The sequence below is a fragment of the Notothenia coriiceps genome, unplaced genomic scaffold, assembly GCF_000735185.1.
Source record: "Notothenia coriiceps isolate Sejong01 unplaced genomic scaffold, NC01 NC01_scaffold00037250, whole genome shotgun sequence".
NCBI lineage: Eukaryota > Metazoa > Chordata > Actinopteri > Perciformes > Nototheniidae > Notothenia > Notothenia coriiceps.
This window is the reverse complement of record NW_011369951.1, coordinates 9,429,055-9,446,545: the sequence shown is the minus strand read 5'-3', so window position 1 is coordinate 9,446,545 and position 17,491 is coordinate 9,429,055. Positions and strand designations below refer to the sequence as shown.

At 41.6% G+C, this 17,491-nt stretch overlaps 2 protein-coding genes across 7 annotated transcripts in view; one reads left to right on the top strand and one right to left on the bottom strand.

Annotated features, from left to right (window-relative positions):
* The window catches only part of LOC104966875 (secretory carrier-associated membrane protein 1), a 397,416-nt gene that overhangs the window by 343,263 nt on the left and 36,662 nt on the right, over nucleotides 1-17,491 (bottom strand). The window lies entirely within an intron of this gene.
* Nucleotides 8,736-17,491, top strand: part of tnca (tenascin Ca) — a 29,623-nt gene continuing 20,867 nt past the window's right edge. For 3 of the 5 annotated variants that reach the window (XM_010796192.1, XM_010796194.1, XM_010796195.1), the window contains exons 1-3: nucleotides 8,738-9,039; nucleotides 14,649-15,197; nucleotides 15,920-17,233. In XM_010796192.1, coding sequence (XP_010794494.1) covers nucleotides 14,735-15,197; nucleotides 15,920-17,233 — 1,777 coding nt within the window. In that variant the 5' untranslated portion in view covers nucleotides 8,738-9,039; nucleotides 14,649-14,734. Of the gene's footprint in view, nucleotides 9,040-14,648; nucleotides 15,198-15,919; nucleotides 17,234-17,491 lie in introns of all 5 variants that reach the window. The other 2 variants (XM_010796191.1, XM_010796190.1) reach the window with 1 other exon arrangement.

Below are 17,491 nucleotides of genomic sequence, written 5' to 3'. Positions count from 1 at the left end.
GGGTAGCAAAAAATACTTTTACATAGATATACATAATGGTAAGAGCGCTCCCTAGGATAGTCCCCAGCAACATGTACCCGACGCAAGTGTGGCCTGCGCTGAAGAAGATGTAGCGAGCTCAAAGTGGCGACGACGGTCCGACACAAATGACGCGTAGTAAGTTTGTTCTGCGCGACCGAGCCCTCGATGTCCTCGATGTTGATGTTGTTTTACTTGTATAACATCGGGCACTAATTTAACATTAATGGTGCAAAGATACTTACTACGGCTTTCATTGTGTATGACTATGGCCAATCATTTTTTGGTACTTAATTACGAACTGTTCAGAAAGGTCTGTTCTGCCGTCCGCTTTTTGGAAAAAATTTTACGACAAAAGCAACTTACCTGCAATGGTAAATCATTGTTAATAATTTTTTTGTGAGGAATAATTAACATTAACATGTGATCAGAAAGTCCTTCACATACAGTAAATTAATATGTATTCTGATTATTATTAATAATAATAGTATCATTAAAGGTGAATCGTGCAATTATGTTATTCAGGAAGTTTGTATCAAACAAGTAGCCCTTCGTATTAGTCAGTACCCTTGAAGTAGCCCTCGGTGACAAAAAGGTTCGTGACCCCTGCTCTAGGAGGTTGCTGTGTCGAGACTCTTTTAGAGCCCAGCGCCCACGTAAAGCCCTCTTCATGCAGGTCCCTCCCCATCCTGCTCTGGATGCGTCCATGAACACTGTGATGTAGGAGGTCATCCGTCCCAGTGGAGACCCCCTCCGGAGGTGATCCGGGGACCCCCAAAACCGGAGGTTGCCCTCCACTGAGGGGGGGATGGTCACCAGCCGCCGTTTGTGCCTCTTGGGATCCAAACGCTGGTAGGAGAACCACCTCTGCAGGCGTCGCATATGCAGTAACCCCAGCAGGATGTGAGCAGCCGCCATGAGACCCAGAGTCTGCATGACAGTTAAAGCTGTCACTGTCGCCCACTGTTGCAGCCTGTGAACCGCCCGGAGAAGGGACGCACTTCTGCTCTCTGACAGGGTGGCGCGTAGCGAGCCTGCATCGAGCACCACTCCCAACTACAACGCCTGTTGGTGAGGTATGGGGGTGCTCTTTTTTCAATTGATCGCAAAGCCTAATTTGGTTAGGTGTGTGATCAATTGTGCTGTGCAAAACATTGCCTGTTCCCCAAGGCCGGATTAGTACCTCCAGGGGCCCCTGGGCACTGAGTGCTCATGGCCCGCCCCCCCCAACCCACGTACCAACAAGTAACACCACGCCTATCCAATCCTACCAACATGACCAATATTTAGAATTTTCAGTCAATTTGGCATGTCAATCGAACACCTTTGTCAAAAGCAGGGACGCAGCCACATAGTTCAACCAAAGTATGTCTAGCCTTTTGCCCTTTTAGTCAAACATCACAAGACAAAGATACAATGGATACGATTCCAAGACAGTGTATGGCTCAGGAATACCTAGGTATTATCAGTCAAAACCTCAGAGTAGCACCCCACTTAATGCCAAAATATGACTGGCTAGCTGTACAAGTATACAAGGAGTTTTATTAGTTCCAAACATTGAGAGTTACAAAAGTAAAATATAGTGAAATGGTGTGGTTGCTCAACTAACTGATCAGTATATGTGATGGAAGATAGTGTGAGTGTGTGTGTGTGTGTGTGTGTGTGTGTGTGTGTGTGTGTGTGTGTGTGTGTGTGTGTGTGTGTGTGTGTGTGTGTGCGTGTGTGTATAGGTGAGAGGGAGAGAGAGTGAGTGTGTATGAGAGACAGTGGATCTTACCTTTTAGAAGTGTTTCTTCCTTGCCTTTCTCTTTGAAAAGTCTGTGATTAGCTCATCAAAATCCAGATCCCTCACAAGATCAGACTCGATGGCCATCAAAGAAAGGGTAGAAAGTCTCTTCTGAGCCATGGTTGCCCTAAGTTCGTTTTTGATGCGTTTAAGCTGTGAAAAGGACCTCTCACCCTTGCAGTTGGTTACAGGCAGTGTGAGAAAAATCCTGAGCGCAACAAACACATTGGGGAATGTTGTCTGTAGTCCATGTTTAAGCACCACCTGCAGTCTGTTTGCAGGAGTTTTATCTGGCTCTGTGCTGACAAAAGCCCTAAACTGGATCAGCTCATCTCCTAATGACTTATCCAAGTCAGTAGGATATGATGAAGAGAGAATATTGACCCGTCTGCGGAGAGAGTGAGTGTGTGTGAGAGAGAGAGAGAGTGAATGAATGAGTGTATGAGAGACATTGGATCTTACCTTTTAGAAGTGTTTCTTCCTTGCCTTTCTCTTTGAAAAGTCTGTGATTAGGTCATCAAAATCCAGATCCCTCACAAGATCAGACTCGATGGCCATCAAAGAAAGGGCTGAAAGTCTCTTCTGAGCCATGGTTGTCCTAAGTTCATTTTTGATGCGTTTAAGCTGTGAAAAGGACCTCTCACGAGTCCTGAGAGCAACCTGTCAATAATTACATTGAATGTCTCAACCTGGAATTTTGTACTGCCAGTCAGTACCACCTCGTGCTCCACTGTCTCGTCATCAAATACTCGTCTTTTACCAACACGGTGAGTCTCGTGCTGGTATGTCTGTGTCACGCCGGTGACGGCCCGGGCAGATGTCTCAAAGTCCGAAAATGTCCCTCGTAGTGATGCAACATAAGTGCGCAGCGATTCCAAAAGTCGCACAGCGGTCATTAGGTCAATGTCTTTATTTTGCAAGCCAGTGCTCGTAAGCTTGAATTGGTGCAGTACAGTGTCCCAAAATATCGTCAGCAGAGCAGTCTCTAGTTTCCCAAGTTTGCCAACCAGCGCAGAGACCTCTCGCCGTGTGTCCTGACTCCTGACACTCTTCGTCATCAGCCGCCAACATTTGTAAAGCCCCTCTTATTGCAGTGTAATTCTCACAAAGACCTCTTGTGGAGTCTCCTCTGCAGCTCCATCTTGTACAGGAGAGAGATTTTAGCGTCAGTGTGATGTTTTCAGTGAACACTTCATTCCATCGGTGGGTAGAAGCAGAGCAAAAAGCATAGAGTGCTTGAAGTATATCAAAAAACTGGTTTGCTTCACGACAACTATTTTCAACACAGTTGACACCAACCAAATTCAAGGAGTGTGCTGCGCCCGGAATGTAATGTATGAGTGGGTTGCTTTTCTTGAGATGAGCTTGCAGCCCATTATATTTTCCTGACATGTTGGATGCATTGTCATAAGCCTGGCCACGGCAGTTTGAGAGATCCAGCCCCATATCAATGACCATCTTCATCACACAGTCAGCCAGACTTGACCCAGTGTGACTGTGAATGGGTTCAAATCCAATAAATCTCTCAATGACTTTTCCTTTCTCACTCACAAATCGGAAAAGACTGACAATAGTCCGATATAAGCATGAAGACACGGACCTTTAGCCCCGCAGTCATCCGGTTCGACCTGACTATGGCTGTGACTGTTGACCCGAGCCTCGTCGTTCTGATAGCTCCGCCCCTTCGCTCCAACCCCCCTCCCTCTTCCCACATCTACAGGTGAAAATTACTTTTGCGACACATTCATCACAAGAAGTATAGCAAAAGTCAAGGCCGCAGATTCGTCGATTTATACTGCCACCGAGCATATTCGTGAAGTTGTAATGACTGATTTGAGAGGTCGTATTAAACAAGTTGCAGTTGTAATGGAAAATATATTTTAAAAATATATATTTTTCTGCAAGTGAACATTTCATCACTAAGTTCATTTTTTTTCTACAAACTACAAAACATTTTTTTTCCTTCTGTGACTTCAAATTTGGTTCACAGATACGTGGATGTTTTATACAAGTGTAAATGTATGCACACAAGCTTGGATTTTTTTCTGCAAGTGCTCACATCAGGTTTTACACGCTCTCGCATTTTGCACCATATCTACCTTCATACCTATCCTGCTAGTTTGCGCAGCTTAGCACAGCCAACATGTGACTGGTTGCCCATTTGAAAGGTCAGCAGAAATCCAGGTCAAGTTGACATAATTTGAACCTTGAGTGCCGCTTGAGTGCCGCTTGGCAACAACCACTGATGTTTAGGTCATGGGTTAATGCCTGGTCATTTTCAGAAGATATAAACATGCTGTCCCTAAATCCAGGATAGTCACCTAGCATTGTCATTGCGAAAAAGTTAGCGTGATGACATTAACATTTAGCTGCTAAGGTGCAGAGTTGTGCTTAAGTGCTAGTTTAAATCTTATTTTAAATTCACAAAAAGTAAACATTTATTGAATCACCACTAGAGGTAGCTTTAGAGAAGTGTGTACATGTTTCTATACCCATATGATTGTGCTACATTTATAATGCAGCTAGATGCTAGGCTTATCTAATACATTGATGATATAAATTGTATGTGCCTGAAAGCAGCTCTGTATTCCTTCTCATCACTATATTAACTTTTGTGATGAATGACTGATCACTTATCTTATTAGTATTATCTGGCCCTGTGGTTGATTAGGCTCTCAAACTCAACCCTGCCAAACACAGCTGTTAACAAAGAGCCACATTCAGTAGAGATCATTCACCAATGTCACTATAATCCTTAAACTAATGCCCGGGAGTGCAGATCCTCTAATCTGTAAAGCGCACAAGCTCATTAGAGCTACCACACGGAGACAACAAAGGGATCTCCGTGCAGAGTTTGCCGTCCGTGCTTTTGGTTAAAGCTGCACAATCAGCAGCTCTCAGCAGATGTGCTGGCATCCTCCGGAGGGAGCAGAGAGGGATTTGTGATGCCTTCAGAGCCATATTAGTTCATGTTTGTGTGAGCTGTGACATCTCTGGTCTGCTTAGTGTCTGCACATGGCCTTTAGCTGACTCAGAGTCAGACTGATGACGATGTAGCACCACATATGAGGATGCATTGCTCTCCATCTTTCTTTCGTTTCTCGGTATGTACCACAGTTATTTTGTCAATTTACAGTAATGTATTCAGTTAAATAACTTGTAAACAAAAGCTTTCTATCAATGTTAACCTTACATATCAGGCAGTTTTTGACGACCAGCTGTTATCATGACACAAACGGTTGGCAGTTTTTGCAAGTGACGTGTAAATGCCATTGGGTACCATGAGTTAAAGTGGGTTGTTAAAAACGGATGAGGTCTTCAAAGAATGCGTTGCTGTGTTTATGATTACTAAGCGCTTGTTGATAATAACTCAGATGACCTCTGCTGAATGCCAAAATATAAAAGTCTGAACAAACAGATATAACACAATAAGATTTTGATCTTTAAACATGGTCTCTATTAGAAACCATACAAGGCGAACGCAAGTTCTTAATGGCCTCCTTTGTGTGTGATAACACTATTTTAACTTCCATATAATACTGTTCCTTATTCCTTCTTTCTTGTAGTATTGTACTCTTCAACTAGAAAAGATCAGACAGTAGCCTACAGTTACCTCCTATCTTAGAGCATCTTGCAAAACACACCCTATAATTGTAGAGCAGCATAATTAAACATCAAGTAAGTTACCATGTAAATATTCCACAGTAATCCATGTATACATGAAAAAAGGACTCTTTCATTGTAGGTGTCTTTTCGGAAATGTTTGGAAACTCCCTGACATTCATGTTGCAATTTATTTTTTTAAATGTTCCATTCGTAACATTAAAACATAGTATTTTGTGCAAACCCAAAACAATATAAAGGTCCAGGTTAGGCAATTATTATCCGTGATTAAAACTATATTTTCCTGACTTCATTGTTTATTTGAGGTGAACAGTGGAGCCTGAACTACCTATAACATATTGAGCTCTATGATTAAAACCCTGTTCAAAGGTCAGACTGGAGACACTTTGTTTTTCTTTATGCCAGTTCAGTCTGTTAAGATTATAGAGAACTCGACCAAGTAGCAGCCAGAACAACTAGATGGATTGGATGACTTGGCAATCCTTTCTAAGAAAGACTGCCACTCTTTAAACTACCAATGAATGTTTAGTCTTTAGAGGCTACAATTATTTTCACTGCATAAAAGGAGAAAACTTAATTTGATGTATTAAAACCTGTTTATCTAAAATGGTTTAGAATGGCTCAGTGGGAGAGTCCTTTGACATTTCCTTTACAACCACCATGAAGTAGACATTTTTTGTTCTGAGTCAAATGTATTGACGACTATTGGATGGATTGGCTGGCCATTTGGTACAAACATTCATATAAAACGTGCAACACCCTCATCTGAGTCCTACTAGAAGGTGGAAAGCGGCGCATAATAATAATAAGACCTACAAATAAAGAACAGACATCACATCAAAGACAACAGACATATTTTCCAATGGAGGACCAGAGTACATACACTTCTTCACATTCCACTTCATATAGTCCCATCTTTCTTAGTTTATACAATTTCTTTAACTGAAAAATACATATACAATCTTTAGATCCTTCTGTTGAAAATTCCACAATTTCACACCAACCACCGAAATACACATTTGTTTTAGAGTAGTCCTCGCATAAGGATGCTTAAGATTAAATGTCCTTCTGTGGTCTTCCTTGTCTGATCCAAAAACAAACAACTGTTGTAAATATGCTGGTAACATTCTGCTTTTTGCCCTGTGCATTACTAATAATGTCTGCAGCTCAGCTATGTCTTTGAGTTTCAAGAGTCCTGACTTAAAAAGCTGTCTGTCGGTGTGTTCTCTTGAATCAGCATTATGAATTATTCTTACTGCCCTTTTCTGTAATATTGACAATGGCTTTATGTTGCTCATATACGTGTTGCCCCACACTTCTATACAGTAAATATATGTTTTGGTATTGTTGTGTTTTTGTTTTATTTTATTTCCGTTAACTGTCAAGTGGGAAATAAGTATTTTTTTGTGTTTCTCTTATTATCCTAAGATACCGTTATGTTTGGCTGTGAATAAGTTTGTCTGTGAAAAAGAAATATGAAGGACAGACCATCTATTTCTATATTAAAGGTGCTAAACATCAGCATGTGAACAGAATCATAGTGAGCGGCCTTGCTTGGCTGTAATTGTAATTGTTGTTGGTAGCAGACGTGGTTGCTTAAATGTCAGACATTCTTCAGATTGCCTTGTTGTAATCATAACTTCCGTTTTGTTTATACTGTAGCTGCTATAGCAAAACCTTCCAAATGTTCTGTGTTTTTGCCTGAACCACATGGGTTGCGTAGTATGCGTGGAACACATGTGAAGTCTTAAATTAAAAGTGGCCACCGCGTGACCTACTGTATTTACTCTGGTCCATACACCATATTCTCATTCTTCAGGGCTCCCCTCCGGACCACATCCCTGGGGTCTTCTGGAGCCGAGTAGAATATTTGAATTGGATGAATGGTGACAGTTTTTACGAGTGCACCTTTTGCCTCTGTGAGGTACTTGGACTCTGTTTCTAACATGCATACATTTCCTGTTTTGCTTCCCAACATCTTGAAAAACAGACACTTGTTGTCCTTGCGTCTTGTGGCTTTGTTTACCTGACCCGACCATCCTCCAATGAAATGTGACAAATCTGCTTAGCTCTGTTGTGCCGTTAGATTAGTCAGGATGTATTGTTTAAGTTTGAGGCTCCTCCTTTTTGTGAGCTCATAAAAAAACAAGGCGAAATCAACATTTCCGATTGGACTTTGTTTATTTTGCTTTAATAATACCAACGTGCAAGTCAAGTCTTAGATGCGCTATTTACTGCTTGACTTTGTGTTTTGAAAGGTACTATGACAAACAATTATACGTGAGATTATTAGATGTGATAACGAGTAAATTCGACTCAATCTACTGGGGTTTTACTCTAGTTTTCACAACAAACTACACACCAGCATGTCTCGAACATGTAAACCAGTCTCACAGAATCACTTCAAAGATTTAAACCTCATCCTGATCTAATCATATTAAGATTAAACTGTGTGGCCACTGCGTCCGTATGGTGACATGTTGCCTGTTTCCCCTGCTGAGCTTCAAGTAGTCCTGCAGGTTTAAACTCAGGATTGGCCACAACTGAATCACATACTCCCTTACAGCTTGCCTTCCTTTGAATCCAAGATGTCTGGTTCATAATGTGTCTGTTTCCTGGTCATCCCTGCTGGCAAATGTATGAGACATGAACTGTCTGTGCAAGAAATATCTGTGTCTGAGCAATGAAACATTTACTGAAGGAGTAAGAGATGGGCTTCACTGTTTAACATCCACTTCCACACTTTGAAGTCACTTTTAATAAAGCATCACTAGATAATTACTGGAACCTTCAATCAGGTGAGCGTGCCACAGATTTATTCAATTAGGAGTGCTTGCATGCATAATAAAAATGTGGTTTCAGCTGCTGCATATATGAATCACTGCAACAGAGCTGGGGAAGGATTCACGCTGATGAAGTATGGAAATAAGTAGGGATGATTGAGGAGAGGGCTTTCCTTGAATATATTATATTTCAGTACATTTGAACAAAGATTAGTATTTATTTGTGTAGGTCAAAATTATAAATCATTATTGCAGAGTTAATATGGTGAAAGAAAACCGTCTGTCCACTGTCTGTCTTCTGACTTCACATTCCTCTTGTTCCCGGTTCTCCTTACTCATTTTCCTTCACAACCACAAGAGACTGCTTGCTCTGTCATGGCTCCCAGTAACACTGGCATCTCATTTAAAGGCAGCAGCCCGGCTCTGCATCCATTAGTTCAGGAGAGGGAGGGAGGAAAGGCTTTGGAGGGAGGGAAAATGACGGCTATTTAAGGGTTGGTGTTTAAGCAACGGGGGTCTGACCTAAACTACTCCTCACACTTTAAAAGACATTTACTCCCACTCTCTCTCCCTCTCCCTCTCTGTGATTCTCCCTCACCCTTTCTCTCTTTCAGTGAAAGAACTCCAGTGTGAGCTGTGAGGAAGATAAGGAAGCTGAGGGAGGATTGACTGACAGAGCTGCCACCTTGCTGAACAAGCTGCAAGACGGAGCAGTGACACAACAGAGCAAAGCATCATATATCTTGGCTTCAATGCATTTGTGAAGACCCTGAGGTGTGCCTCATCTTACCTGCACGGGCGTGGGTCAAGAAGATTGCAGAAACACAGGTAAGAAGATACTTTCATTTGGAAATCATGTGACAAAAGGGCAGTTTTCCTGACTTTTCTTTGCTTCTCTGAGATGAATTCCCGTTCAAAAGTAATATTTGATAAAAATAGTAGGAGCATACCTTTTTACATTTTGGTCGAGCACAGGTTACTTCAACACCAGAGGGCTTTGATTATAGCTTAGCGGTACATTCTTGGTGTGTACTGCAACTTCTTCCCCAGTCAGACTCGAACAGCAGCCAGTGCAGGATCAGAAATGATGACTGACTGCTGAGGGAGTACATGTGGAAGCTTTGATCGTCTTAGTAGGAAAGGGCCAGCAGCCAGCACGCTTCATGCCAAAAATGATCCTGTCAAGTTTTTGTGAGGTTATTGATCAATATTCCAAAAACTAAAAATAGAAAAACCTCCATCTGCGTGTGTTTGTGTGCGAGTATCCCTTTTGTCTGGGTAGCTTTTGCAGCCTGATGATTCATCACATTACTTTCTGCAATGCAATTTTAGTTTTCATTATGTGTCATTATTCCATCATAGATTAAATTAAAGGGAAAAACGGGTGGCAGGATTTGCCAACGTGGGCAAGGAGAAAAAAAGTCCTTCATCCATTCAGTCCATTAGTGCTGCTTAATTGAAATCCAAGTCTGGTTTATGGTGGTTTTCACTCGTGAGCATTTCAGCCGAGGAAGATTAGAATCATTTATTTCCTCTGAGCTTTTTGTTTTATCCCACAGCACATCTATAAATGATCGTCCCATTGGTAACTTTTCACTCCAGCTTTACTGCTATGTGTCTGTGCTGCAGTGAGGAAGGTGTCTGTGTGAAACAAACCTCTGTCAGGGACAGCTGGTTTAGTAGCTGCTGCGTTCTAAAGGTGTGTTGGTTAGGGCGGGAGGCTGTGCACAGATGGCTGTTTTGTAATTAGTTTAATTTCTGGCTGATTAATATTGGCTTTTTTTCTCTTGGTCATTCACAAACAACAACACTAGAGCTGCAAAATGTCAAATGATGTGTTCTTTTTTTGTTTAGCATTACAGCTATAGACTAGTGCTGAAAACTATTTTTTTTGTATTGACTATTTAATTAAGAATTCAGTTCTCTTTGGAGTTTTAGACCTTCAGAAGTGCTATGGGTCTGTTTTCCTATGAGAGGGACCTCCTTTATTGGGATAATCCAACCAATAGTGTAACATTCAATAGGTGGCTGTAACACACCAAGATATGCTGCAATGTGCAACCTAAACAAAGATATTGTGTTGCCTAAAAGACTAAGAAAGCAGCAAATTATCCCATTGAGAAGCTGGAGCCAGCAGACATTTGGGATTTTTGCTCGTAAAATTATAGTTTCTATTGATCTGTATATCGTTAATGCTTTTTTTTTAACACGTCAGAAAAAAAACATAAAACAATAATAAAATATATATATATTCTTTTATAAAAAAAATAAATGAATTATACATTTTTTTTCTCAAATAGTCTCTGTCATGTTCAACAAGGGCAAGGAGAAGCTTTAAAAAAAAATCTGGTCCTAGATATGGCTCTTTTTTTGCAGGATGAAGATAGGATGTGTATTTGTTTTATATGTGTTCCCCCAAACTTCCACACAATACATCATGTATGGAAGTATGAACTGCTCATATGAAAGGAATACAAATGAGTCTCCTAATTCAAATGTTTAAGCTTTTTCTTGTTGAATGAGAAGAGACTCCATAATTGCAAATGGAAACTGGAGTCTGCGCCCTTTTCAGGCTCACATGGGAACACATAAAGCTCAGGTTTATTACTGTTAAAGAACCGCTTCAGGATATCTGTGCAGCAGTGGGGGAATGTGCAATCTGCTAATGGGGTGTTGCAACTTCTGTTACTGTTCGGCTACACCAACTAGTCCAATTAACTTTTCTTAAGATGATTTCCAGCTGTTCCAGATGCTATGAGAATCAGACTTTTCCGCAAAAAAAAGAACCGGTAAATTATCACAGATGGACAAACAAGCAGATTCACAATGATGACACTCCTTTATCAGCCGCACATGATTTCCATGAGTGTGTCCAGCCATGCTGCACTTGTGTTGCTCTTATTGATGTGAAATAAAGACCAAAATCAGCCCTTAACTGGATAATTGCACAGATACAGATGATCAAAGACGACAAATGATGCATGATGGGGCACTTTCAGTTTGTGTGGAAACAGGACAAGTAACTCAGTGCCCTTTTCTTTGACTGAAAGAAACAGATGTCTTAAGACCAGGGCCAAGATTCCCGGTTTCTCTTTTCCACGTGGGAAAGTTCCCATCCCGCTGCCAGCATGGGGGAAGGATACTAAAGCTCCAGCAATTCTGGATTATAGCTTAGTGAACAGTTTAAATTGATTTCAATTCTTTTACCCACATTTTCTTTCTATGTCCAGAATTCACATGACCTTAGTCAACCCATGGTCGATGTATTCTTGGCTTTTTACTGTAAGCACTCTGGCTACAATATCGAGTCATTCTTGTATAAAAATCATATTTGTAATGCTTTACAACATCTTCAGCTGAAAAAAGAGTACAGAGGATCTCAAAGGATTCTTTCTTTACCTCTAAGACCGCAAATGATCAGTCTCTCTGTCTTGTAAAGTTTTCTAGAGGGAGATGCAAAACATATTGACAGCCCAAGTGTTTAGATTTACAACACCAGCCATAACATACCTTTATACTACCACTCACCAGATGTGCGAGAACTCGTGAAACCCAAACTGAGTTTTATATCTGTGTCTTAGGCAGTGAAGGCATGCAAAGCTGCTGGTGAGGAGAACAAAAGGTCAGGTCAAATGTCAAGAAGAGAAGGAAAGGAAAGAGTGTTGATTAGGGGTTCAAAGGCACTGAGGGTAATGGAAAATATGTGTTGTTTGACTCGGGTAATGCATCGAGCTGCATGTCAAATATTACCAAATGAAAACAAACCAAAATGGAAATGACATCATTCAGATGTCATGGAACTCCTGATCTGCAAACAACTGCTACTGTCGACTTGCTGTATTCAAAGACCGTAGGTCATTAGCCCGCAACTTCTGCTCAACTTCTCTCACATTCTGCTCTGATATTTCCTGCTGCCTAAAGTGCTTTTTCCAAAATATAAATTCCTAACCGAAAAATGTATTACGTCCTGTTTATAACTTTTCATATTTTGGACCAAAGATGAAAACCGAGCAGACTCAGCCTGCCCATTAATCCCAAACCTTTCAGTCGTTAATCGTAAAAACAGACAAGAGACTAATTTCTCACTCAGAAGTCGACTGAAGTTCTGATAATGTAGAGGATATTTAGAGCCTGAGGTTTCGGGTGAAAGGTAGACACAGGGTCGAGGCATGGGTTTACATTTTGAAAGCGGAGGGAGGCTAAACAACGGGTATGTTTGTGCACATTTTGGGTCCGATTTCTTTCATCTTTTGACCTTTTCTAAGATCTGTCTAAATCTGAATGGATTGCTAAATTATGAAGCATGTTTGGTTCTTGGAAAAAGACAGTTTTCTTCTCTCCTTGTAACAACTTCATATATTCTTCCCTCATGTTTTGACTTATTATGGTTATACTTGTTTCCTTACTTCTCTTCCTGTTTAGAAACTCGTTTCATGTAGGCTTTCTTGTGTCTCTTTGACTTCCTTGTGTGTTTTTGCATTTGATGAAGTTGCTTTTTCATGTGCGGGTGCCATGACCTGTTTTGATTGTGTGTCTTGAGTATAAGATATGTTCTTTGTTGAAATAAGAAGTAGTAGTAGTAAGGAAAAGGTGACTGCAGTCATGGTTACATTGAGATGCACTGAAGCTGAATCGTTGTGGAACATCTGCTTTTGTCCCCTGAAAGATAAGGTTCAGCTTTGTCTCAATATATAGTTTCAAAAAGTCTTCATGGGAAACTAAATCCTGGTGCTCCACATGTCTTTTCATAGCTATCACTGCCTGAACAACCCCCTTCTGGAAATCATTTGTGAGCATGTGCAAACTTCTGTCAGCCACCAGTCAAAAAATCTGGACAAAATCCTGCATCACTTACAGAGATGATACCCGATTTATAGGGGTATAGTTTGCAGCTTCCCAGACATAGCAACAGACGTGCATTTGAACCTGAGGTCGTACATCCTGTGAGGAAGAGTCCTGTGCACAGATACATTATGTCATTTGCACTCACTGTGGGGCTTTCTATTGATTTTCAGTATTCTTACTCAGGTTTTTCGGAAACTCAGTAATCCGAAGAGGCTTTCCCACTCTGAGCAAGCAGCCTGTCATTAGTTCTAGTTTTGCCTCCCACGAATGATAGCGTTCTTGGTGTCCAGCTGATGAAGTCATTGTGGGTGAGAAGGAGATCTGCGCATGGGATATATGCTGCCTATTTTGTTATATATGCTGTATCATGCAAAACAGCTGAGACTTTCGAACATGTGCATTGTGAAAGAAATTGATGGCCCAGAACAACTGTAAATTCCTTGGTGTTGCAAACACTCTATTTCCATTGGATAATCTAGAAAACACAAATGTGAAAGTGTGAACACATGGAATATGGGCTGTGTCTGCTGTTGACCTTTTTTAAAAGTTCTGCGAATGTGAAGACTATTTGCAAAGCAGCAGTGTCTTTGTTTACCGTAGCAAAATCAAACAAAGATGATATCAATCATTTATCTCTATGGGTTACCTACAGTAGCTTGTAGTATTATGTTGAGTGCAGTGACTCAGTTATTTATGTTGCACACACTGTAAATAATAATCACACTTACTTGTGTGGTCCACGCTAGCCTGGAGTTGGTTTAATTAGTGTGAAGGGATTCTGGTACTTCTGACTGGACTCTGCTGTTTTTTCCGAACTTCCAGTAAACATGTGTTTATGTTTGTTGCATCGTTGAAGTGGAATTTATAAAGATGTAGTTAAATCTCCAAAACAGTGGGAAAAACACTTCATAGTAATCCGTTGTTTAGCAAACTGCAGTGCAGGTCAATTCTCAGACCCTTTTCATGTTTGTATGAGTTTATTCTAACACCAAAATATGGCTATTTACAAAAGCACTGGGCTTAAAACAACGATAGGCAAGAACCTGGCAATAGGATTTATGATACACGTTTTTTTTTAATCTGCTTTAAACTGGAGTTAGTCTGTGAAATGGCTTCTCAGTCAGTTTGCGTCATATATACACATCAATAAACAGTTAAACATTGACCATATTTACTTATTATTCTGTAAAAGTTTTACTTTTAAAGTTCTGCTTTAGGTGAAACATGGTTTTTTGGCTTGTGACCTCATTGCATCTATGTGCATTCCCTTAAGGCAGTTGCATATCAGTCAGTAAGTAGAGAGCATTTCAACCAAATAATTGTATTGTATTTTTTATATTAAAATATTAGGAAAAATATGACATCTATAGGGGCCTATAACTGTTTCAGTTACCCAAAGAAAAATAAAGCAAAGATTATTGGAAAATCTGGTGTTCTATTCTGTTAACAGACAGAATATTAGGTTCATAAAAAAAAACTTTTAGTTAACTAATTGATTGGTTGAATGAAGTTTGAAGTATTTGTCTATTGTTGCAGCTCTACATCCCAATACAAATGCATCTGTAATAAAATGCTTTCTTTCTGTTTTCCAGAACTTTCATCTTAAATGAGGATTGGCCTTTAGTCAGAGTTAAATCGGATATTTTTTTGAATACATCAACGTCCCACATCATCTAGCATGGGTGCACGAGGCCTTCTGGGCTGCCTCCTCCTGACTGCTTTGCTCAGCTTATCAAATGCCGGGCTCGTGAAGAAAATCCTCCGGCATCGACGACAGACTCTGGAATCCCCTAAAAAAGGACATAACATCACGCTCCCCAGTGCGGACCGCCCTGTAGTTTTCAACCACGTCTATAACATCAATGTTCCTGCCAGTGCCCTGTGCACGGTGGATGTCGACGCTCCAGAGAGTACGGACCTCCACCCTACAAATGCAACAGTCGTTTCAGGCCTTCCCGGGACTGAGCACACAGTCAATGGGGAGAACCAGATCGTCTTCACCCACCGTATCAACATACCACGACGGGCCTGTGGCTGTACTGACGGCATGCCCGGCCTGAAAGAGCTCCTAAGCCGACTGGAAATGCTCGAGGGAGAAGTTTCAACACTTAGAGATCAGTGCGGCAGTTCACAGGTCACAGGTAGGTGTCATTTGTCTTTCATGCTTTGTCTGGTATGTAGATTCTAGACAGTTCAGTAAAATATTCCTTTGTTCCTAAAAAATTTGTTGTAAAGTGCTAAACTAAGAATACCAAATGTCACATCTGTTCAATTCATCTTTTGAGGAATTCCTTGGAGTTCAATGGGGGAGTGTGATACTTCCATCCTCTTTAGAGTTGAATGGGTTTTTATTTCTTTTGATTAAATGACATGACATTCATTCTGACTATGAACTAATGTCTTAATAATATTTGCTAAAATAAGCTTTGGACCCTTTCTGACTAATGCAATCTTAAAGGATTGATTTATTATTCTTATTCAGTTTCTTAGTTAGAGAGGAGATGGATGCCACTCTTAGCTAGAGCCAGCCACTGATTAGTTTAGCATAATCACTGGAAATAAGGGACATGGCACGAGTCAAAGAAGTAATCCTAGCGATAACCTGCCTTTTTAAACTGTTTTACATTTTTTTCCTTTTACATTTTTAATTCATCAAAAGCAGTACATACATAGAGCGGTATCAATATTCTTGATACTTGCTAATTCTCAGGAAAGTGAATAAGCAATTGCTTTATTGAAAGAAGCAATCTTTCAATAAAGATTATGAGCTGATTGTATTCAAACCTTTCAAAAATGTAAAACAAAAGAGATGATATTCCAAAAAACGTTTGTTAAAAAAAATCTTTCTACTTTCTTATCAAAGGTAAGTTGGGAACTAAACCCTACTGCAATGGTCATGGGAACTACAGCACTGAAATCTGTGGCTGTATATGTGAGCCGGGCTGGAAACCACCCAACTGCTCTGAACCCGAGTGTCCTAATGACTGCCATGACCGGGGCCTCTGCGTTGGCGGAAAGTGTGTGTGCTTCAAGGGATTCACCGGAAAGGACTGCGCACTCGACGACTGCCCTGTGGACTGCGGTACATACGGCCAGTGTGTGGGAGGTGAATGCATCTGCTCCTATGGTTACTACGGCGAAGACTGCTCTCAAACCAAGTGCCTCAACAACTGCCAAGACCGCGGCCGCTGTGAAGACGGAGACTGCGTTTGTGATGAACCCTGGACTGGCCCTGACTGCTCTGAACTCATCTGCCCCAAAGACTGCTATGACCGTGGACGCTGCGTGAATGGCACCTGCTACTGTGATGAGGGGTTCACCGGGGAGGACTGTGGAGAGCACACCTGTCCTAACAACTGCCTCAGTAATGGTTACTGTGTAGATGGCAAATGCGTGTGCGCTGCCGGCTTCAATGGAGAGGACTGCTCTCGAGTTATTTGCCTCAACGACTGTAATGACAGAGGTACGTGCTTCAACGGGATGTGTATCTGTGACGCGGGCTATCAAGGCGCAGACTGCAGCCAGTTAGCATGCCTCAACAACTGTAACAACAGAGGCCAGTGCATAAACGGGCAATGTGACTGCGATGTTGGTTTCCAGGGAGATGATTGCTCTGAGCTTTCCTGTCCAAATGACTGCCGGCACAGGGGGCGCTGTGTGAACGGCCAGTGTGTGTGCGAGGAGGGCTTTGCTGGTGAGGACTGCAGCATCAGGACCTGCCCCTCAAACTGCTACGGCCGCGGTGAGTGTATCAAGGGACGTTGTGTGTGTCATTCAGGCTTCACCGGTGAGGACTGTGCTGAGCTTAGCTGCCCTAACAATTGCCAGAACCGCGGCCGATGCATCGATGGGCAGTGTGTTTGTGATGAAGGCTTCAGTGGGGAGGCCTGCGGTCAGAAAGCTTGTCCCAACGACTGCCTGGCCCGGGGTAACTGCGTCGACGGCAAGTGCATCTGTCCGGAAGGCTACTCAGGAGACGACTGCTCTGTGCACACCTGCCCAGGTGACTGCAACAACAGGGGACGCTGTATCAATGGAAAGTGCACGTGTGAGGCTGGATATGAAGGGGAAAGCTGTGCAGACCTTAGCTGCCCCAACAACTGCCAGGACAAAGGCCGCTGTGAGAACGGACAGTGCGTATGCGATGAGGGATACATCGGAGAAGACTGCTCAGAAGGTAAGAAGCCATGTTAAGTTCACACACCAAAAAAGATTTGGCAATCCTTAAATCCTGAACGTTTCCATGTGTTAAGTATGTACTATTCATTTAAATCCAGAGTGATTTCACTTCCTCCCTTTCTCCAATTTCTCTCACCACTCTTGATATAAACTATTTCAGTGATCATAAAATAGTTTTCATAGTCAATGTCTGCATTTCTTTGCAATCTATGGCAGTTCTTGACATCACAGCTGGTGTTTGAATTAGCTCCGCTTG